The 24,818-nt window shown below is 39.3% G+C and overlaps 1 protein-coding gene across 5 annotated transcripts in view; it reads left to right on the top strand.

Annotated features, from left to right (window-relative positions):
• Positions 1 to 24,818, top strand: part of CRIM1 (cysteine rich transmembrane BMP regulator 1) — a 222,569-nt gene that overhangs the window by 115,497 nt on the left and 82,254 nt on the right. For all 5 annotated transcript variants that reach the window (XM_037807087.1, XM_037807086.1, XM_037807085.1 and 2 more), the window contains 3 exons: positions 1,413 to 1,534; positions 11,198 to 11,380; positions 13,757 to 13,954. In XM_037807087.1, coding sequence (XP_037663015.1) covers positions 1,413 to 1,534; positions 11,198 to 11,380; positions 13,757 to 13,954 — 503 coding nt within the window. The remainder of the gene's footprint in view (positions 1 to 1,412; positions 1,535 to 11,197; positions 11,381 to 13,756; positions 13,955 to 24,818) is intronic.

Here is a 24,818-nt window from a genome sequence, read left to right as displayed (position 1 = left end):
CCCACATGGAAGAATCCAGAAAGGGCTTGCCTTGAAGGGATGTCATTCAGGCCTCTTAAGTAGCTTTAATGGTCTTTGATGAAGATTTTAACTTAAATTTGTTTCTTTTTTAGCTTTACAGTCAGCAATAAGCATTAATAAACCTCTGGGCTTTATTACTGAGGTACTTGTTCCGAAGAGTAATAGAACACATGGATCACCTCAATAAGAAGAAAAAAGAACCCAATAATGAATATGTTACTAGTTCTTCTCTGCTGGGAATATTTCATTCCCCTGCTCTTGAACCCTAGTGTATATCAATATACCCACATACTTCCTACAAGGATGTCTTGTTTTAAGATGCCTTCCTTTTACTCCCATCAGCCTGGGAACTCCCTCCCTCCTCTTCTCCACCCTTTAGCCCATGCTTCCATCCTCAGGAACCCACGGCTGGGGTCTGGCTCCTGCTTCCCAGGCTTACACCTGCATGCTGACACCCTGCTGCCCTGGGCTTCTCATTTCCTGCCTCCTCTTTCACTGCAGCAGTGACCGTCAGACACTTCACTACATTTTTTTCCTCTTATTTTACATGCTCATATTTGCTGTGTTCCTGTGTTTAGGCAAGTTCCACACAGCAGAGTTGAAGTTAGGGGTGAGAACCAGTGGAACTAGCTGTATTCATTGAACACCTCATTCACGCACATAGGGGGAAACTCACGTGGTAACTGAGAAGATACAGAAAATTCAGACTTTCAATTTCCAAGATAGCTGCCTCAAAATCCATTTACTAAAGCGTACATCCTTTATTTATAAAGATCTCCTCAGTCTTCATTCAGAGTCTGTTTCTTCTGATACTGTTATACACAATTATAAAATAAATGTGGCTCAAGTTGTGTGTGGGTGGGTACTACTCGAAGTAGTCATACTGGCAAAACAAACAAAACTGAAGAGCTAATAACCTGACAGTTGAAAGAAGAATCAGAAAATCTCTGAAAACCATCTATCAACAGTCACAAAACAGCAACATGGGGCCTTTTAACACGATAGCACACATTTGTGTTAGCCTGTGCAGGCATCATGGATTTACGGAAAAATACAATGATGTATGCAATAAAGATGGCCCTGAATCATCAAGAAAATGTTTGTTGTGCTCATTATCAGTCTGGTTGAATAAGAAATGAAGTAATGCATTTTAGAAATATTTCTGTCAAATGGTTAAAATTAAAAATCTGGTGTTTATTAAGGAGATGAGCCTTAGTTATTTGGAAAATAAATTATGTTAGCACCCTCATTCCCCAGTGATACCAGATAAATGAGGAAGTATCCATGGTCCAGTTACTTTGCCATAGCCACTGCCCCCTTTGTTTGTGGTCTCCCGACTTCTATGTTGTTGTTTATTCATGGGGTTTTCCTTCCCTTTTCTTTGGTTTCAGATGCGAGTGTCTCTCTGGCTTATGTGGTTTCCCCGTATGTGAGGTGGGATCCACTCCCCGCATAGTCTCTCGTGGAGATGGGACACCTGGAAAGTGCTGTGATGTCTTTGAATGTGTTAATGGTACGTGGGGTTTCTCTTGTTCTCAGCAAGTGTACTTCTCTGCAGGAGGAGGAGGAGGGAGGGGTAAACCTAGCCTCTTCTGCCTTTTTTAAAGCAGGGAATGTGGTCACGGAATTGCTGAAACTTACTCAGAAAGAAGGTTTGCTTAAGATCCCACAGCACATAGAGGAAATTAGGAAAGGCATCAGCATCCATCTGTCAGAAAGGGAATTTTGTAAATGTAATAGAAGACTGCATATAGCTGTCATAGTCTGCTGTGGTTCAGTAGTTCAGGAATTTTAGGATTCCAGAAGGATCGTGGAACCTGTGGTCATATCCCTCCTGCTGTCAGCCAGCCCCTGTTCCATTGCTGTCAGGAGGTAATCTGTGTAACCAAAACCACATTGGAGCTACCACAATTGGAAACAGAAAAGATATTGTTCATCCAGTTCTGCACGTTGCTACTTAGAATATCTTTGGTCATTAGTATTGGCCTACTTTAAGCTCCATCCTTGGGGCCCAGGAAAAGGATTCTTCTGGCACAAGATTCCTTCAGTCATAAATCCCCTCTCCTTTCACTTTTCCTAAGAGAATTTGGTACATGTAGCTGGAGAGAGTGACACGGTGTTTATTAGATTTAGATTACTAGAAGGAAGGGGAGCCTAAAACATGTCGCTGCCCCAGCATTTTCAGAAGAAAAAGAAAAAAACTCAAGTGAGATATCAGTAATTGTAGAGGGCATTATTTAGATGATCAGTACCCGTACACAAAAGGAAAATGCAGATGGATTTGGGCAAATACAACAAAATTAAATTTATAGAAACATTCGGGTTAACCGCTGCCTGTAGGAATTCAGGGGTCAGAAGATTTCCTGCCCTTCCTCCCAGGTTTCCCCTTCCCTGTTAGAAACGGCTGTGTTAAAGCCCAGTCCTGTTTGATTGCCTCCCGTGGTTTTTAGTCCAGGCACCAGGTGTTGTGTTGTTGTTTGGTTTTGAAAAAACATTTGAGTATGGTTTCACGATTAGAAAGCACAGACTGGAACCAAGGGATCTCAGTTGGAAACTGGTTCCTCCACTGTCTAGCTGTGTAACTTTGAGCAAGTTTCTTGGTCTTCCTGGGCCTCAGTTTCACACCTTTAAAATGAGGTTAATAATATTAAATTAAATGAGGTATTATATATGAAGCACTTGGAAATGTACCTGAAGTGCAAATAGTCCTCATTACTATGTGCCTCCCTCCAGTTCAGACCAAAAGACGCTTTCTCTGCCTCCCAGGCGGCAAAGAAGCTGAGGGCTTCCTGGCTTATAGACCTTATAAATGCAAGCACACAGGGAGGAGTGAAGAAAAAGCTCAGTGGGCAGAGAATCCCTTCTCAGTGCTTTACCCCACCCATGTTATCATCCAGCCGGTAGTAATGTCTAATAAACACCACAAATAGGCAAGCAGACCTTTCTGGCACTGCTGCAGTTTATTTTATTGTAGGTGATATTCTGTGAATACTCACTCGTACCATTTGAGACCAAAAGAGCCGCTCCTTACCCTGGGGTCCCCCTGCATCTCCAGCGTGCTTGCTTCCAGCAGTCACCACTCTGTTCTACAAATACCTGCTTTCAGGTCTCTCTTCCATTATAGACTGTGACCTGCCTGAGGACAGGGTGTATATCACATGCATCTTTGGGTCTCTGGACATTAGCATATTATCTGGCGCCCAGGTTTTGTTATCCGATTCCTGTTATCTTGGTTTCCTCTAGAGGCGGCACTTAAATACCAGGCCACAGAGGAGTTACTTTGTGGAAATCTTCCATTTTTTATTGCCCAGCACTTTAATCATTTGTTCCCTGGAAATATCACCCCTGGTAATAAAATTTGCTGCTATTTCCTCTGGGTAAAGAAAGAGGAGTGCCTTTAGCCTCTCTTTGCTTCTTGGTCATAGAAACCCAATTATCATGCCTTTCTTATCAAGACATTAGCTTGCTCCAATCTGATGTGACCTGGACAGTTAATAATTGCAGCCCTGCCTGAGTGGCCTTGAATTAATCTTCAGGCTCACCCCCCAAAGCCTCACTTATTATGGAACCCCAACTCCAGGAAGAGGACTTGTCATCTGCCATGAGGAAAGGTTGACATGACAAAGCACGGTCATGGTGTCTCTAGTGGTTGCTTCTTTTTGCCACCATAAACTTGTGGTGTGGTCTTTGCTTTATTTCCTGCCCTCCGGTAGCATCTATATCACTATGTAAGTCATTTGAGTTGACTTCATACTATGAAGATTTAATTGTACAGAATAATGTTTAAAGACATTCTGTCTCAGAGTCTGTATTTTACTTCTTTTAACATATATGTATACCTACCCATCTCCCTTCCTCCCACACCCCTCTATTGATATGTGAGTATGTGTAAATATATGTATCGTCTAGTGCCCTGGGAAGTTCTTGCTGTTGTCATAAGGTGCCCGTTAAAGGATACTGCATATTAAAGGCCCATTCTCATCACCTAGGAAAGTAAAGATTTATTATTTCATCCATCTCTCTATCTATCTGTCTATCTATGTTAATACCTTGCTTATCCATAAAGGATTTGAGGCAACTTTGCAGTGAGAACAGATACAATAACATAGTGTTAAAACATTAATGAGAAAAGAGAATCAGAGCCACAGAGTTCTACGTAAAAGTGGAAAGTGAAAACCAGAAAAAAGAGCCCACAGGTAGGCAGGCCAAAAGTATCTGTGTACCATGATGTCTAGAGTTAAACATCAAATTAGACTCTCAGCTTCCTGGCCATCAAAGTGAAAAAGGAAACAGGGTCAGTTAGGGTCAGATACACAATTCTTATTAGCAGGAGAAAAAGCAGCATACTGGATAAGATGACACACTCTCTAATGGAAATTTCCCACATGGAAATTAAAAAAGAGAGCATTGAATGATGAAATGGATCATGTTCTCAATACCATAAATGCAGAAACAGGTATCCAGTTGCTGTTCTTCTCAATAAAAAACAAAACAAAATATTAAACTGCAGCCCAGTGAAAGTGATTCTGATAGGTCATTGTGACAACAGTTAAAACCTAGATGCCTGGAGCACGTTTGTCTATTTCGAGCTCTCCGCAATATGTAGGCATAGCTCCAGAGACCCTCATTCAGGAAACAATACATTGAATATTAACAAAACTAATCCCAGATGCTTACAGTGAGATGGCACAGATGCATTTAGTTCCCCACCTGCCTTCCAGATGATCCATATGCTTACGTAATTTTTTTAAGGTAAGCATTGAAGTGAAAACACAAGACTAGAAAAATGAAGTTCATGGAGAACTCAAGAACTCCTGAGTTTTGAAAAAGCAAGCCTGGATGAATAAATGAAGAGGACATTCTCCATAAATATTACTTCTCTCTGCCTGTTTGCTGGGGAAGGGGTGGGGGGTAACGACTGCATTCTCTGGCAAGGGCCTAAAGGAGGACTTGTGAGTTGGTTGAAGGAGAATCCTATTGTTTAGAAACCAGAGTAGCAGGATAGAGTTGAGCTCCTTTTTGTGAATTTAGAAGTCAAAATTAACACCTAGAAGTAGACCTCCAAAGTGGTGGAATGACCCTAAATCTCTACATCTGCTGCAGCCCACAAACAAATGTTGTATCAACAATCAGTTGAGCTGAATAATAGCCTCCACTCTTAGAGTAAAAATACTCTGTTTTGTAACTGCACTCCCTGTTGTCTTATACTTGGTCCACCTCTCTCACTCCTGGAGCCGTCTGGGTTTGAAATCCCAGACATAGAATGTGGAAGCAGTCTGTTGGCTGCTTAGAGACCAGTTGTCCAATATATGCATAAAAATTTAAATAAAATGGAGCATCTTAGTTTGAGTGTCACAGCTAATAACAGACTCTGCTAGCATGTTGTGGTCATCAAACACTCACCAAGAAAGTAAATAAATTAGTCTGTGATTTTGTATTATTGGATGTAAACCAGCTAAAACCACCAAAAATATTTTTAGATTTAACAATATTTAATACTAAACAGTTTCTTTATGACATTATCATTAGCAGGATCAGGTGTATGTTGAGGATCGTCCTCATCCAACAGTAGAAACCTGTCATTAGTAAGAAAGAGGAACGTTGTCCTCCTGTTCCCAGTGGCACCGAGAGTGGTAGATGTGGGCAGCTGGTCTGAGAATAGGGAGGCGTCACTTGTGAACAGCAAGCTCATGGGAAAGCAGTTTTACGTGGTTAAGAAGAACGTGCAGGTGAAGGAGAACCAGTGTAAAAAAGTCTGTGTTTTCAGTCTGTTTTTGTGCCTCTCGAAATTTTTACGTGTCAGATCTCTGTCCCTGCAGTGCTCTGCACCTTATAACTATTAAAATGCAGACTTTATATGCCTATTCATAACCAAGAGTCTTTATAAAGTCTTAACTGCCCACCCAATAATTAGTTCCTGCTTTATTCAAACATATAAAAGGTGAATCCAAATTGGAAATGATCTTACATTGCCCATGACAGAATTCTCTCTCAGATGCTAACGTGTAAAATTGCCCAGTCACAGAGAAGCCATGCACAAAGTCTGCATACTCCTCAGGTAAAGTTTAGTCTAGAAAAACCCAGACCTGTGGTCTGTTAAGAAGAAAACTGGTACAAAAACATTTAAGACTTTTTCATTATACTGAGTTTCTAAGGGTGTAGTATCTGCTGTGCTACAGTAATGGAGGGAAGCTGGCACTTTGGAAGAAATTGGCTGCTCAGTATGTCACCTGGGGCCATATTAAGCTAATTTTGCTTAAGAGTGGTACACAGTCCTTTGCAGTGCTTTATAAAGAATGATTCCTTTCCTTGTGCTGAATCTGTATCTGCTTGTGTGCTCTAGCACACACTCACCCTCTCTTGCCCCTCATAGGAAAGGTTTTTTTGAACTTCAGGTATTTGGGAGTCCATATACCCTATCTTTATGATGACATCAGTTTGTTGTTGACTTACAGAGAGATTTTCAGAGGTTTCCCATACAGTTGTCTTCTGACATCTACCCTACTTGCTTCCTATACAGCTCACCCTCAGTGAGGTAAGACTAGAGGCACGTTGTTAGCCACTTCCTATGGAGAGGTTGAAGAGGAAGAGCAGTGGAAGTGTAGCTGAGTTTTCTCTCCACTCTCATGTTGGTTATGAAGTTCCTACAATTTAGTCTTTTCTTTAGATAAAATTACATACCTATCACTATCTGCCAGTCAGTGTAATTTGGCAGACAGTGGAGTTTTTTTTTTTGTTTTGTTTTGTTTTTAACAGTCTCTACTATAAAGCTCTTTTTCAGGAGTCCTGTATCTGTGTTTTCAGTCTGTTTTTGTGACTCTTGAAATTTTTACGTGAGGTGAAGATTCCAGAGCTTAGGAACATAAAATTTAATTGGGCAGACACAAAACACATAAAAAAATCACTAAAAAGACAGTTATGCCTCTCTACATTGACAAGTACAAATTACAGATTAAATGATTTCTGTGTAATATTTTTCTTCTCCACATGTATGTAAATTGTCCTCTTATAAAGATAGTGGCAAGTCTCTGTACTGTTCTAAAATCTACATCTATACCCCGACAGGTGATGTGAGTGACCACTGCTCCTCAAAGACCACGGCTAGCCTTTTTATGATGCACTTACCTGAAGAGCCTCTTTAAATTTCTCTCCACATCAAAGAAATTTCACTATGGGGTGTGGCTTTTTTCCCCTCGAGGATAAATGTGTTTTCTAAGCTATGTTTTTTGATATTCTCTATCTTTCTAAATCCCACTCCTTTACTCCCTGTGCTTTGTATAGCTAGTGAAACCTAACTGCCCAGTCCTCTCATCACTTCCATCCCTTCTCCCTTATGCATCTGCACACCCCACCATAAAAAGCAGTTCACCTGGAACAGCTTTATTCGTAACCAGATTTCTTCCCTCCTCACTTCCCCAAACTTCCCACCAACATTTGTGGCTTCACCTACATGATAGATGTGGTTGATTAATTCAACTATGTAGCTAATGTTGATTGGTTTATAAGTTTTATTTTATTTTTTTCCTTTTGAAAGGATGTCAGCATTTTGTTACAGTATAGTGTTTTGCCTTACTCCACAGCTTGCCAGTTCCATTTTCTACACTTCGGAACTTGTGGTCTAGCTGTACGGCTGTACAGTTCCTTCCAATCCCAGCCCAGATTAGTATGTTGGCTAAAGGTGTAGAAAAGAATTCTGAGCTATAATATAACATTAGTTTTCTGAAAAAAAGAAATATTATATCCAAATAGCACTAAGAAGGAAGTTCAGACATACATTTACTGCTTGTATAAACACACACACACACACAACTCTTCTCATACTCATCTTGTGACTTCAGCCAGATCACCTAATATCTTTACGTTTCATTTTCCTCGGCTAAAAAATGGAGATTAGTACTTGCCCTGTTTTCCCACCAGGGTTGTTATAAAATGGAATGAGAAAGTAATTCTTAAATACAATACAAATGTAAAGTATTATTCAAACTCAAATTGAACTGCAGTGAAAGTCTCTGAAAGTACTTTGAAAATACAAGGGGATGTTAAGATGATGTTGGGAGAGACAGAGGAACCAGTGAAAGATGGGGTCATAGTAATCCAGCTTTCCCCTCGTTATTGAATAGAGTGCCTCAGCTCTGAGAACTTGTTTTAACAGCTCTATTGAGACATACCATACAATTCACCAGTTTAATTTGTACAGTCCAGTGGTTTTTCAGAGTTGTGCATAGAGTTGTGCAGCCATCACCACAATCAACTTTACAACATTTTCGTCAACCGCCCCTCCCCCACTCCAAAAAAAACCCCAACCTAGCAGTCCCTTTCCATTTCCCTCCAACACCCCCAACCCTTGGCAGCCATTTACTTTCTGTCTCTAGAGATTTGCCTATTCTGGGTATTTCATATAAATAGAATTATACATGTGGTCTTTTGTGACTGGCTTCTTAGTATGTTTCCAAGATTCATTCATGTTGTAGAATGTATCAGTGCTTCATTCCTTATATGGCCAAATAATATTCCATTTGTATGGAATATTTTGTTTATCCCTACATCAGTTGACGGACATTTGGGTTGTTTCTATTTCGGGGCCCTTAATGAATAAGGGTGTTATGAAAATTTGTGTACAAGTTTTTATGTGCACATATATTTTCAGTTTTCTTGGGTATATGCTTAGAAGTGGAATTGCTGAGTCATATGGTAACTCTGTTTAATGTTTTGAGGAATTGCCAAACGGTTTTCCAAAGCAGCTGCACTTTTATCAACAATGTATGAGAATTCCAATTTCTCCACATCCTCATCAACACTTGTTATTACATCTCTTGTTTATTATAGCCATTGTAGTGGCTGTGAAATGGTATCTTATTGTGATTTTGATTTGCATTTTCCTAATGGCTTATAATATTAAGCATTTTTTCATGTGCTTACTGGTCATTTCTTTGTCTTCTTGGGAGAATTGTCTGTTCAGATTTTTGCCCATTTTTAAATAGGGTTATTTGTCTTTTTACTGTTGAGCTGTAAAAGTTCTTTATTCTGGATAAAAATGCCTTATCATGTGATTTTCAAATACTTTCTGCCATTCTGTGGATTGTCTTTTCACTTTCTTGATGGTATACTTTGAAGCAAAATGTTGATAAAGACCAGTTTATCTATTTTTTTCTTTTATTGCTTTTGCCTTTGGTTTTTATATCTGAGAAGTCATTGCCTAGTCCAGGGTCACAGAAACTTACTCCTATGTTTTTCTTATAACAGATTTATAGTTCAGTTCTTACCATTTAGTGCATAGCTCTGTGGTTCATTTGAGTTCATTTTTGTTCTTTTTCAAGATTCTTTTGGCAATTCTGGGTCCTTTGCATTTCCATGCAAATTTTATGACCACCTTCTCAGTTTCTGTAAGAGCCAGCTAGGACCTTGATGGGGATTGCATTGAATATGTTGATCAGCGTGGGGGATATTTTCATGTTAACAATATTGTCTTCCAATCCATGAACATGGCGTGTTTCTCCACTTATAAAGGCCTTCTTTAATTTCTTTCATACCTGTTTTGCAGTTTTCAGAGTGCAAGTTATTTCATTAAATTTATTCCTAAGTATTTTATTCTTTTGATGCTATTGTAAAAGGAATTGTTTTCTTAATTTTGTTTTCAGGTTGTTCATTGCTAGAATATAGAAATACAATTTATTGGAGTTGAAATCATACCCTATGGAATTGCTAAACTTTATTAGTTCAAATAATTTTTTTCGTGGGTTCTTCAGCATTTTTTATATACAAGATCATGTGTTCTGCAAATAGAAATAGTTTTACTTCTTTCTTTCCATTCCGGATGCCTTTTATTTCTTTTTCTTGCCAAATTGCCCTGGCTAGAACCTCTAGTACAATGCTGAATAGAAGTAGTAAGAGCAGACATCCTAATTTTGTTCCTAATCTTCGGGTGAAAGCATCCAGTCTTCCACCAGTAAGTATAATGTGAGTGTGGGTTTTTCATAGATTCTGCTTATCAGGTTGGGGAAGTTCCCTTATATTCCCAGTTTGTTGGGTGTTTTTACCATGAAAAGGTATTGAATTTTGTCAAATACTTTTTCTGGGTCTGTTGAGATGATCATGTTGTTTTGTCCTTTATTCTGTTGATAATGGTGTATTACATTAATTGATTTTTGGATGTGAAATCAACTTTGTTTTCTGGGATAAATTCCATTTGGTCATGGTATATAATCCTTTTGATATGTTGCTAGATTCAGTCTGCAATTTTTTTTTAAGGTGTTTTTTTTGGTGTATATTTATAAGAGATATTTGTCTATAATTTTGTTTTCTTGTGATGTCTTTGTCTGGTGGGAGTGCTTTTAAATCAACCAAATTTAGGGATAAAGAATGAACTTAGAATGTTTCAGGGCAAGGAAAAATTTTAAAGTATTAATTATGAGGAGAGTCCTAGCAAAACCCAACTCGTAGCAAAACATAACTTTGAAACATGCGCAAAGAGCACATGGTTTTAGTTGAAAAGCTACTGTTTTTGTCTTTGTCATTTGCTAGATATGTAACTTTGGGCAATTTACCTAGGATTTCTTAACTTCTAAACTCAGTATAATGATATTTACATCAGACCTTTGTTATAAGGATTTAAGCAAGGTATGGTGTATGGAGAAATGTTTTGTTAAAGAGCAAGTGCTATTAAAATTGTAGGTTATTAAACCAGATAGAGAGAAAAAAGAAGTTAGGCGAGAACAATGAAGGAACACATGAACATCACCTCCAAACACAGACTCAATAATTTTTTCTTCTGAGACAGAGCAAAACCTCTAATATTGAGTCAGCATCATTTATGTTTGAGGTACAGAATGATTTATTTAACAAAACAAATGTAATACCTTTAAGGCACATATCAGATATGTGAGTTACATGGTCATAAAGGTTACCTTTATTGGGATAAGAGGAAGTCAGTGCAGATTTTGCTAAGGAGGAATGTCTATTCATTAGTGTAAAAAGGATGATAATGTGTTTTGTTTATTTTATTTAACTTTACATTGCTTTATTGCTTTTGTTAAATAAAATTATATTGAGTTCAGTAAATTTCCATCAGATTATGAATTCCTGCTATCAGAATTTTCTAGAGGCTGTTTGAAAATCATAAAAGCACACTACTCAAAAATGACTTTCAATGTACCTTGTTTGTTTTAACTCCTTTCAGAAACAAAGCCAGCCTGTGTGTTCAACAATGTGGAATATTATGATGGAGATATGTTTCGAATGGACAACTGTCGATTCTGTCGATGCCAAGGGGGTGTTTCCATTTGCTTCACTGCCCAGTGTGGCGAGCTGAGCTGCGAGCGGTACTATGTCCCCGAAGGGGAGTGCTGCCCAGTTTGTGAAGGTAAGAAAAGGTACTGATTTAAGATGAATAGGAGTATAAATGGTTCAGAGTTTTAAGATCAAAATTGACCTAATTCAATCCCATCCAGAAGTAGAGGAAATACTAAAGAAGTTCCCTTCCCATGACATGGTCTATCTTCAGAACTTATATTTCCTTTAGTGTTAGTATTGCCAGGTAGATTGTGAGAACACTTCCCCAGGGAAGTTGTGCCCTGGCCTGGGTGTAGAAAACAAACAGATCACCTGTTCCCAAAGTCAACATGAGATTTTCAGGAAGTGCTTTCTATTCCTCCCCTGCAGTTCCAGCAGTTCCTTTACAAGTCCCGGGGCTTTTCTCTTTACCTGACATTAGAACTCACCACGTGCTCTCTGGTTCTCAACCCTGGTCACTGACAGTCTCAGCTAGTCTGCTAGGAGGGGAACCAGCCCTGCCTCGTGAATGGTGCCCCTCCAGTTGGGATCAGGACACAGCTGCTGCTCCTTGGCAAATGTGTGGAGGTGAGAGTGGGGCCATTCCCATCGGCTCCCCACCCAGCCGGACACCAGGCATGGCTCTCATGAACGTGCTTTCTATATTTTCCCCTCTTCCCTCTAATAGTGATATTTCCATGTTCCTCTGACAGATCCTGCTTTCCCATCTCTGTCATTAGTAAATAATAAACATTCCAGAATGTTACCTCTGAATATCATTCATTACAACCTATACATTTTAAACATTAGGATCCTGAAGTTCAGAGAAGTCACGTGATTTGTCTGAGTTTACAACTCCCACACTTGTCTATGCATCTGATGTCCTTCCAACCCTACCTCACCGTTTCCCCAGAAAGGAAGGTTGTGTGAGCCTCCTTGTCCTGGCTGGGTCACCGCTCTTCAGTCTGAAGTCAGACAGATTAGTCTGGAGGCTGCAGTTCTCCATGTCCTGATGGCTGCACACGAAATGGGAGGATGCAGAGCTGTGCCATGTTCCCTGCCTTTTTCCACTTTCCTAAAATCCTTTCTTTTTAAATGTTTGAGCTACCTTTGCCACATAATTTTGAGGATCTAAAACTTTTAAAGTAAAATTATATTCCCATCACTGAGCAATGAAGTCTTTTTCTCCCATTAGAAATTATTTTATCCAACACAGAATAAAAGTGTTATGTGTCACTACATATATAAAAAAAAAAAATCCACATCAAACTTGTAACTTTCCCAGTTGATTTGTTGCCTGGCTGCCCCCAGTTTGCTATAGTCTTTGAAACTATGAGTGGATGATGGTGTAAAAACATAGATACGAGCCTCTATGTAATAATCATAATGGGTTTCCTGGGCACAGATTTGGTTGTCTCACTTCCTGGAATTCAGATCTAGGCTCAAAGTAGAATTAAGTATGCAGTATAATATTCTTCATAAAGGAATCTAAAAAGTCTTATCTGTGTCAGGTCTTCTGGCCTCTTCCATATCTGGCAGACTACCTTTCTAAAGCTGTGACTACATTATTTTGAATCTTTGTGCTTCTGACTTTCTTATAATACCTCCATAGAATAAAGAAGACCAAACTCAAAACTGCCTGGTCTTTCCTGCTGGGACAGCGGCATTTGTTTGTTGAGGTCAATTTTTTGTGTATTTCTGTAAAAGAAAATTGAGTGATTTATCTAGTTGCTCTCATTATAAGGACACCTAAGGGATTTTACATGAAGTATTTATGCCCTTTGTAAATAACCTCAGAAAGCTTTTTTCTTTTTTACAATAGCCTTGGTTACTTCTGTCCCCCAAACTTGGCTGCCCAGTTCATGGGGAGAAAAATGGCCAAGGTTCCCAACCTTCCTTCCAGGGCACAAGCACTGAACCCTAGTATGTCTAAGCCAGCCATGCATTGAACAAGGCCACAGCAAGGGCCTTCTGTACTCCATACTCTTACCCACATGGACCTGCAGGCATTGGTAAGAGAGAGTTCAATTAGTCCTCGAAGTAATAGTATCATTCTTAAGTTACTGTGGGGCGTTATCCTTTCCACTGTTACAGCTGGTGAAATTGAGGTATGAGAAACACTTAAATTAGCAACTCAGAAGACATTGCCAGAGCAATGTTTTCTTATTACTAACCCACACCTCCATCCACAAAGTTTTCCAACCCTGTGAAGTTATAATAGCTGCATCTTGGTTTTTATGCCACCAGTCCTCTCTGTGACTGCAGCTTCAGGGTGGATGGATAAAAATTCCATATGACAACTGCTTTTGCGTGTACCCCTAGAGACACCTCATGCAACCCTGAGCTGCTGCTGATCACAGTTGGAAAAGAACTGTTGGCTGGAAACTGAAAAAAAAATGTTTTTGGTACAGGCAGGGTAGGATTTAGAATACCCTCAGTCTTACTCTGAATTCATGTTTTCATTTAGATCCAGTGTATCCTTTTAATAACCCTGCTGGCTGCTATGCCAATGGGCAGATCCGGGCCCATGGAGACCGGTGGAGGGAAGATGACTGCACATTCTGCCAGTGTATCAATGGAGAACCCCACTGCGTGGCAACAGCCTGTGGACAGAGCTGCATGAACCCCGTAAAAGTGCCTGGGGAATGCTGCCCCGTATGTGAAGGTAAAAACCTTGTTGATTCTAACAAGTCTCTGGCAAATGTCTCATGTTGGATAGGCTTCTACCAGTATGTTCTTATTTTGTTATTTCCTCAGTCATAATGTCTGCTTCATGCTGTTACCAGTTGCAGATGAATTTATTATACAGCCAAAACTAATCATTTGGGGGAAATATTGCAGATTTAAAATGAGAAGAGTATGGTCTTTATTTTACCATTGCAGATATGCTTATCTAAATACTTTACAGTATACGGATATACACATTTTAATTCTGTTCATTTCAAGCCTAATTAACATCCAAAGGTCAAAGCAACGAAATAAAATTGGAAATAAGACCCATGACTCAAGCATAGCATGTTTTACTTGTAATAATTCCATAAGCCCAAGAGTCCTGGCAGTTGGCAGAAAAAACTGGAACCGTCAAAGGCAATTTGCGCTGCCTGGTGCCCTAAGTCATCCTTTTCCCTCCTTATATTGTGATGGGTGTGGCTCTGCAGTTCCTCTAACGCTTTACTTCTGTCTTGGTTACCTGCATTTGCTGCCTCTCTTCCTGTTTTATAGAGGGAAGCCTGGGGCATCCTGGACTAACTAGTTTTTCTGTCCCAACCCGGATTCCAGTCCATTTCTTCCATCCTGGGTAGAAGCGGGATGCTTTCTCCTTAATTCTCTGTTAGCACAGACATGAGTTTGACTGTTTATACTGACAGATCCAGTAGAAAGTATCCATCGTTAAGCATATTTGCATAGTAAAATTAGCTTAAAATGGGTCAAAAATTAATACGTTAAAGATGGATCCTTCTAGAGTGTTTTTTAAAACAGATACTAAGAAACTGATAGGTCTTTTCAGAAATTTGGCTAAGTAGATAGACTAAGCCCTGTATCAAGAAGTCTTTGCTTCTACCTAAAACTCTAGGCTTTTTTCCTGACTAGCTTCATTAACCTCTGAGGGGTTAGATTTATTAAAGACCTTAATAATCATATAAAAATTTAAGCTGAAAGCCTCTAGTTCTATTGACATCACCAATTCCCTCATCATTACTCTACTCAGAGTGCAGCCACCACACTCCAAAACTTTATAGCTTCCATATGACCAGTTTCGTGGAAATCACCCACCCCCTCACACGTATACTCCTCCCATCCCCTAAAGGCAGTGTTTCAGCGCTGGAATAAGAAGTGCACAGAAGTCTTAATAATGGTTGTACAGTGAGTTTTATAGGAAGGCACACCTTACTGAGGCAGATAACGGTGGGAATACCTATTCCTAAGACGTAGGAACAATTTGTTGTCAGCTCGGTACTGAAGGAAAAATTAAAAGCATAAATACATACTCCAGTAAACACTAGCTCTTTATGAATCTTGCATCATGAAGTCAAAATAAGCCTAAAAAGAATTGTTACAAAAAAGAAAATGGGGACTTTCCCCCAAAAGTAAATGAAAAGAAGGTGAATCCTATGCATGCATTAGCATGTACATTAGGGTGAATGGAGAAAGGACGCAGTTGGTGCATGGAAATTTAGTATTTATTAGAAACTGACTAATTTATTCTTACCTCATGTGGATGTCTGAATAGGGAGTGATTGCTAGTGTGGTCTCCTAGTTTGAACTGTGCAACATCTGCAGTAGAGTTTTAATCTAATCTCTCACCATTTGAGAAAAGAGTTATAGTTTTGGTCAGCCATTAATTCCAAAAATTTTATTAAGAACCTCCTTAGTCCAGGTACAGTGTTGGACACAAATGAGATAGCTCCTAGTCAGCTTCAAAAAAAATATTTGGAATAAGTTTTCAATCAACCAGGAGAAAAGGTGTGTCCATATTGAAGTCTTATGGGGTAAGTGTTTTGCATTCATACCCTATTGCCTTTAATCCTCCCAACAACACTCTGCGCATGGCTTTATTATCCCATTTTAGAGATGAAGACGTTAAGGTTTAGAGAGATTGAGATACTTTCCCCCAAGATCGGTTGCCATTATGTGACTGAGCTGGAATAAATTGAAGTTTGTTGGATCTAGCTGCGCTTTTGTTTGCTTCCTCTGTTTCCAGTTGCCGTCTCAGTTAACTCGTGCTTCCCATTTCTATTTCCCTTATTTGTCTCTGTCTCTGGCGTTTGGCTTGTGTTGGAGAGAAGCAGGAGTGGGAGGGGACTAAGGAGGAAATCATTTGTAGTTTGAAAACTACCCCAGGTGTTTTTGATGTGGCCTTCCAACCACTTCCCTAGTTTGAATACCCCAAGGTGGGCACATCCTTGAATTAGCTTCTCAAGCCTCATGTCTAAGGAGTCTCCTCCACCTCAAAAGAGCTCAGTGTCTTTTCTACTTCAATGTGTCAAGTTCTGCTGATCTCAATTCTTCTGTCTCCCTCATGTCCTTGTTCTCAGAGATTGAAAATAAAGGATCTAATTTGGCTTATGTTTGTTTTTTGTTTTTTTTAATTTAGTTGAATAGTAAGTTTCATATAAGACTATATTTGCTCTCCAGTAACTCTTGGACTTTAAAATATAATATGAAGACAGAAGGGTCATTTTAGTATGTAAGCAAGAAACAGTGCACAGCTGAAGATGATGGTATTACAGGTTATTTATTATTAATAATAATAAGCTTACAGAATAATACAAGTCCAATTCATCTTATCACTTAGTTGATAAGAAGTGCATGAAAGTTTGCAGAAGTATTTGAAAATATTTTTTAGCAATTCAAAAACATACTTAAATATTTCTTTTGATTTCAGAATAGCAAAAGGATTATATGAAATTAGAAAAGTGCTAGTTGTTAATGGATAATAAATGAGCAATAGGCCAGAATTATTTAGAGAAGAAACAAACACTGGAATTTATTCAGTTTATACACGCAGTAAATTCCTCTGCACACAATTGCATAACAAGTGCTGGCCCTTACCCTATTAGCAACAGTCCCAAGATACATAATTAGATGAAAAGGAGCCCACACAGGGATTGTGGTTTTAGATTCTTTCTGAATAAGTCACTGCATCATCAAATTTGGCGTGTTAGGATCTGTGGGGGTGGGGGGGGGGAACACTTTGTTGTTACTGAAGATGCATGCCTTACAAGTGACAGCATAGGGTGCTTGCTTACTCCTGAAAGATAGGGGATGGGAACCTGGGGCCCTTAAAGACTGGGCTGTTACTTGACAGTTAATTGAATTCACAAGTACCTAAGTGCTTTTTAAATTGGCACTTAAGTACTCTCATGATTAAGCCTTACCAAGTTAGTGTCAACACCCAGTTCAGGTATAGAGATAAGCCATTCTGGTCTGAGTCTGCAGATCTGTAACTGGTTGTGATCTTTCTGTCTGCTTTTCTGGCTTTTCTCTACATCTCTAATTCATCAATCACCTTGTTTTTGTTTTCTGACCCTTGAAAAGAGCTAAGGGGGAAGGTGCATGGGCTAGCACATAATTTGTGATGTAAGCATACAGATCAAAGATACAGCTTTATCTCCTTAAAAATTAAAAGAAAAGGGGAGAACACCAGAATTAGGCCTTCTTCCCCATCCAGGGCCATTTGCATTATCTCATTTATGGCATTTAATGATAGTAGCTGACATTTCTTACACACTTACTGTGTGCCAGGCCTAAGTGCTTGTGCCAGTTTGAATGTATTATGTCCCCCAGAAAAACCTATATTGTTTGATGCAATCTTGTGGGGCAGTTGTATCAGTGCTAATTAGATTGGAATCCTTTGAGTGTTTCCATGGAGATGTGATCCACCCAGCTGTAGGTGATAACTCTGATGAGATGATTTTCATGGAGGCATGGCCCCACCCATTCAGTTTGGGCCTTGATTACTAGAGCAGTATATAAGCTCAGACAGAAGGAGGCAGGAGGAGGGAGCTTTCTACAGCCAAGAGGGACAGTTTGAAGAAAGCACAGGAGCTGCAAATGAGAGACAGTTTGAAGACTGTCTGCCATTGAAAGCAGATTCTTGCTCCGGAGAAGCTGAGAGAGGACAGATATCTCAAGTGCAACTGAGAGTGACATTTTTGAGGAACTGCAGCCTAGGAGGAATGTTCTGGGAGAAAGCCATTTTGAAACCAGAACTTTGGAGCAGACGCCAACCACATGCCTTCCCAGCTAACAGAGGTTTTCCTTACACCATTGGCCATCCTCCAATGAAGGTACCCGATTACTGATGTGTTACCTTGGACACTTTGTGGCCTTAAGACTGTAACTGTGTAGCCAAATAAACCCCCATTTTATAAAAGCCAATCCATCTCTGGTGTTTTGCATTCCGGCAGCATTAGCAAATTAGAACAGTGCTTTAAGCGCATCAGCTCATTCAATCTCCATGCCACCCCTCTGGTGCAGGTGCTGTCATCCCAGTTTACAGTCATGGAAGTGGAAGTTCAGGGACCAAGTAACTTGCCCAAGGTCATGCAGCTCAGAGGTGACAGAACAGTGTGTCAGCAGAGCCCAGGCTCCAGGCCCTGCATGTATACTGCCTCTATGACAAACAGTGCCCTGTCCCTCTCTGTGGGCCAGTAGCCTGAAAGAGGCTACATCCTTCTTGTGATGCACAAATTTACCATATTCTTTTGAATCCCTGACATGTAAGTAGGTGCTCAAAAATCTTTGATGAATGAATGATGAGTAAGGGAAAAAAAGATGGAAAGAATAGTGTAATAAATCACAACCAAACACCTATTACAGATTTCCTTCTCAGCTGACCCTAAATAGGGAGTTGATATTGAGTTATCTTAGCCAGAGCCTAAAAAGCTGACAGCCACTTGGACCCCTGATCAAACAAACAAATAAAAAGTTGAAATTTAATGCTTATTTTTGAGAACAGAAAGTAGAGTGTTACATGAGTGTGTTTGACATGGGTCGGCCCAAATGTCTACCGGCAAGCTGAACCAATTAGTTTCAGATTAACTGTCCGCCCTTCTGGTGAGCGCTTTGCCCTTGACTCCGTCGTAGTGCAGCCATGTAAGCCCCCAAGAGTGGTTTGTAATCTGTGGTTAGCTCTCGCAATTCAACTCATGAAGTCCAGAATCACAGAGGTTAAGTGGGGCTTCCCCAGCTTTCCAAGACCAGTGCTCACTGTCAGATGTAATAGGCTGCTTTTAAGACGTGCTTTATGCATATGTAGGTGCCGCTGCATTGTTATTTCACTTACTTACACAGACAAGAAATGCTTTTAATGTTTTTAAAATCACAATTAGGTATTGAGAATCATTTTGGTATCTTTTGTCCAATAACATGAGATATAAATGCTGCCCTAAGCCAGTGTTTAATGTCAGAAGGACCATAAGGATAAGGTGGTGTCTCCATTAGAATGTTTATTTCATAAGGTAAGATAAGATGTTGGGGAGGGCCTGCAGGGGAATTCTGGCTATGAGATGCATACACCATGCCCATGATTACTCAATAAGAAAAATACATGAGACATGGACAGGTGTGAGGCCAACTTGGCTGCCACACCTGATAGAAGAGATAAAGAATTTCATTTAGAAGTCTCAAAGTCGGGCCTGATCTGCTTGCTGTCTCATCTTGAGCCATGGCTGGACCCTGCCCACTGTGACCTGCAGGTTCTTCAGGCCAGGTCAAGACGGCATCTCCTGCTGATGATTTTGATGACTGTGTGGGCATTTCAGAGCCAACACCAGAGTATCACTTTTCAAAAACAAGGCACAGCATAGGTAATATTTTACAAGTTAACATTCAATATTGTAGCTTGGGTTGCTAGTAAGTTCCACCCTTTTGGTTAAGTGAACGGGTACTTTCCTTTCTATTATTTCTGTTCCTCTGAAATCAAAGCAAAATCCATTTCCATTCTCAGGAAGTCTTAGAGTTATTTGTAGATTCTCAAAGCTTGGGTAATGGTATATGAGAGAGTTCATCCCACTATTCTGTCTATGTTCATGTGTTTTCTTTGACTGAATTTTTTAATTTAAAATTTTCCAAAACACAGAAATGTTAAAAGGGTGTTGTTTGCAGAGCTAGTATCAGATATGAGCTGATTTCAGGTGGGCCTAATAATTCTGCTAACCTAGACTTAGGAACTCTTGAAGTGGAGAAATAATAAGAGATTCACCGTGCATGGACTCTTCCTAACTCTCTGAATTTAGGATGGAATACGATTGAACCCTAGAATCAACCACCCTCCTTCCTTCCGCTATCTGGCTTTGTTGAATCCTCATAATTGGGGAATCCTGGTCCTCCTTGGGACAGTATTGAAGAGAAGGTGTTAGGAATATATTGACCTGTATGGATTTGGTAAAGCAGCTCAGTACTTCAGCATCATTTCACCCAGTAGATTGCATGCTGGGTTTCTCTAAAGGGCTGGAGGGCCTGTGAGCTGTTGAGGGTACTGTCCTCATTGTCCATCCTAATTTCATAGGAGCACTGTATCCTTTTCCATAAATGTTGATGAATCAAGCAGGCATTCAAATGACATTTCCACTGGGCTGCCAGAAAAGCCTGTACCAGGCAGATATCTTGGTGGGAATCCCTTGAAACAAGAAAAAAATATGTGTAGCGCTGCCCAAAATGCTTCCTCCCCGAATGGTATCCCAAATGATTAAGCTACTGCTTCTGTGGCAAGGAGTCAAACATAGTTTGGCTGACCTCAAAGAGGCAGTGAAGTCCAAGATGCCATGGGTCACATGTTATTAACATTCTGATACATAACAGGGATCAAAACTCAGTTTATGGGTGGTATTGCTTCAGTGCCATACACAATGCTATTATTAGTAAGCCAAGAATAATAGAATATTCGTAATATCTCAAAGACTGTTAGGCATGCTGTTTCATCCTTTAACTCTAAATGTCCTGGAAACTGGCTCCATAAATGGAAATTAAAATATAACACAGTCTGTTTTTTGCTTGCCCAAATAAGGTCACATGTTGGTTAGCAAATGACCCTGTGTTAACCTAGGTCTTTAAGCATTGGACATTTTTCATTGATGAGTTTTTTATAGTATTTTGATTCTTCTCTGGTAAATTACTTCTCTGGTAAATGATCTATAGATAATTAAAGTAACATTAGAACATGTGAAATGGATGTAAAAGAAATCCCTGAGTTTAAAATGTCATTTTCAAAATTTATGATTTTCATAGCTATACAGAATTACATTGTGTGCATTCCATATGATTGGTTTTCTTTGCTTTTTAGATTCATCACTTACATTAATAGTTAAGCAGGTGTGAAAATAAACCTTATGGAAGTTGTTAATTTAGAGAGGAATCGATTGGTCTTGCTTAAAGCTAGAAGTCCCAGGACTGGTTATCCAAGTTTTTCCTTGTGTCAATAGTGCCTCACACTTTGTGCTGGACTTTTGTTAAGACTGCCATTCTGACCAAAATTTTACAAACACAGATGAAGATTAGCCTTAAGCTCTTAATTTACTTGATGATCAAGCTGATCATTGCCTTAAATATTCACAGTTGTTCAGAGCTGATTCTGAAGCACATGATTAGAAAAACCTCTGGCTTGACTTTAGAGAGTTCAGCAGTCCTGACTGCTAAATGTTTCCTTATTGAAGTGACATGGGAAGGAATAGGTTACTCCTTTTTTTACCTCTACTGTCCACTTCTCATGCCTAAAAGGGCATTATTACTGGGAGTCTCAAAATTTTCCTAAGATAATTGCATCTAATATTTCAGACCTGGGCCTGCTAATTTTCATCTAATCAACAGAGGCAGGAAAACATAGTCTGGAATGCTAACTATGTGAATGAAAAATATTTAGTTATTCTTGAAATGATAGGAATGTTTTTCCAACAAGCTTAAATAAACACAATCTCTATTGGGACTGTGTTAAATTTTTTGGGTAAGAGACAGCTCTTAGGCAACCAAATAGAAGTTAATGAAGGTTATTAAGAGACATGCCCTTCAGAAAAGTCTTGTGGACTTGAAAAGGAGTCCATCTTCTTTATTGTACAACCATTGATCAGGTGTAGCGAATTGGTTTTCTTTTAACTTTTGTCAACCTAGTATTCAGCTAGCATTCACATTGTCTGATTTTCAAGAGATGTTCTGCTTTACCTCACTACAGCCATATTAGACATTAGACTTCATTTTTAAGTCCTCATCTGTACCTCCTTCCACTGTTTTCTTCACTTCTGAGGAACGGATTGGTCTCAACATGCCTGTATTTGAAAGCACTTAATGTCATATTCCACCACCACCCCCCCCCACGTACAAGATCTGATTATAAAATAATGAAACTATTTCTAAACATACCAGCATTTACATATCCAAATTAAGTGTTTTTCCTTTCAAAATAGTTATATGTGAAACTATATTATTCCAGTAATATAATCATTCAGAATATTTTGTGCTTCTTTGTCGAAACTGACTTGAGATCTTGCAGTACAACCTTTGAATATCCTTAGCTTTGTAAACCCCTGACTTTGAAGGTTTATAAGATTCTAGGAAACTAAGTTATTCAAGTCTAAGTCTAGTTGAAAAAGGTGGGTGATCTAGTTGGGTAAAACTGCTCAGAGGAAGTGAAAAATGACTGTAAACAAAAGGCACTTGGTCTTCTATAAATAGTAATTCACTCTGAAAGCAACTCTGAAGAGTATTTCAAATAGAATTTTAACATCAACGGCTTTTTGGCATAAGCACATAGCCTCCGGAAGTGAAAACTTTTAGCAATAGCACTTGTTTATAAAGTTTTCCTGGTGTGTTTATAAAAAATATCAATTCATTTACTACATAATATTTTTATGACTTCTGAGGGCTAGAGGCATATATTGAAATGGTCATATATTAAAACATTTTTCTGAAATTGCAGGTGCTGCTTTCAGACATATTTTCAAATAATTTAGACTGAAATAATTTCCCTGTAGGAATAACTATTTTTAAATAGGTAGTGATTCCAATATAACTTATTTTTAATAGTGTAGTTCTTTAATCCCACTTCTGATTGTACCATTTCAAAATGTGTTCCATTGTATTGTCTTCAGTTTATCTGATTAAGAGCAAAATGATTGCACATGGTTTAATATGTGAAGGTTAGCTATTAGAGATAGTGGATAACCCAGTGAATTATTTTAAAAGGTCCTTTTAGAAGTGTTTTCTGTGAAATGTCTGTCAGATTATTGAAAGTAAAATGTCACACAAATGTGTAAAATGTCTGCTGCAATATTATCAGAAAATAATAGGACGGATTTTAGGAATTAAAATGTGCATTAAAGAACATCCCTTGCCCATGTATGGATGTCCCCATCACAGGTGGCAGCTGAGGCTGAAAGGACCTGGGTCATATTCATGTATCAGCCTCTCAAGAGGAGACCCCCAGATGCTCACTGAGTCAACACCAGGGGACTCAGCAATGTCAGATCTTGGTCCAGGGACCATACCATCTCTTTGATCTAAACTTAATATGGGATGCACAATGCTGAACACTTAGCATTGGATTTCCCCCAAAACAAAAGGAGATGGTGATGCTTTCTATTTTACTTCTTTTTGAGTTTTAGGTGAATATTAGCAGTTTGAATGAATTTTTATTTACTGTTTATATCTACAGGATACCTGTTTATACAACATTATTTTGCTTTCACATCTGAGAGATTAGTCAGGTTTATCATGTGTGCTTGAAACCGAACCAAGTTCAGATAGATATTCAGACCATTTGAGACCATGGAATTCGATATTAGCTGCCAATCGAAAGTAAGATTCGGTTCAGGATTCCACCTTTTATTTTGCAGCACCAGAGTGACGCAGGACTAAGAATCCCCAAGAAAATTCTAAAGCCAGCAAGTACCTAAACTTTATGGAACCTGAGAGTCATGTACCAGTTGTGTTTCTTGTTTCTCATTGGCTGATGGAGCAAGTGAGAGTTGAATCTGTAATACCGCCTACCCCCCAGCAGTGCTCTACTTCCCAGGATAGCCTGTGTGTGCTGAGCTTATTCCTGGCTGTGTCATATTCTTTCTGACTTAAAATTGACCTTCGTCCCAGTTTCCTTACCTTAAAAAATATTCACATACGATAGAATTTTAGGCTGCCTTGAATCTATTTTGGAATAAAGTGAGGTATATGTATGTATTTATTTATAGAGTGCCTACCTATGGTCTTGCCACATTAATTTGGCCATTAGTGGGAAGACACAAGATGATACTCTTTTTCACCTTAATTGGAAGGTTATTGCCCTGGATATGGACTCAGTATTTTTAGTACGATTCAGGAACTCTCTCTCTCTCTTCTGTTAGTGAACTCTCACTCTCTTTTTGTTCAGTGTTGGTTTGGGATTGCCTCAGGCCTTGGATATTGAGAGAGAGATCGGTAGGCTCAGACCTGTTCAAGACCATGAATCTCTTCCATGATTCCGTGGAGGTGTTAGGCACCCAGAACCAGATGAGCTCAGTAGGGTGCTCCATGGTTCTGTGACAGGCACACTGATGATGACATTATTTGAGTGAAATCCCCCCCCCCCCCCCCGGTGTTGTTAAGAAAGCTGTCCTGGTTGAACTTTCTCTTATTGTTGACATGAATTGTGATCACTGACCCACTGAAATTAAGATTTGCTGATCAAAGACAGCTTTTAGAGACAGGTCTTCTTTTTCCTCTTTCAACTTCAGAATGGCAGAGCTGCTTGCAAAGCTACCAAAAGAGCATAAATGAAACGGCAGTGAGTTTCTCTGTCCCCAAAGGTCTAGCAAGGCCCCCGTCATGAAAGAGAGTCAGCCAAGCACATGGAATCATTGTTTCAGGTCATATTGGATAAACTGATGACTAGAGATTTCTGTTCTCTTAGAGAAACCATGGATATATTCAAAATGTAAAACAACGATGTCAGACTGCCACTCAGCAAATGTGAAAGGCACCAGTGACTGGTCACTAACACTCTCCGAAGCTCGCCAGACCATATGAAGGAAAGTTGCAAACCCACCCACATTCAGCATGCT

This window comes from Choloepus didactylus, chromosome 17, assembly GCF_015220235.1.
Source record: "Choloepus didactylus isolate mChoDid1 chromosome 17, mChoDid1.pri, whole genome shotgun sequence".
In the NCBI taxonomy this organism is placed as follows: Eukaryota; Metazoa; Chordata; class Mammalia; order Pilosa; family Megalonychidae; genus Choloepus; species Choloepus didactylus.
The sequence above is the reverse complement of the archived record's forward strand: the minus strand, read 5'-3'. Positions and strand labels throughout refer to the sequence as shown.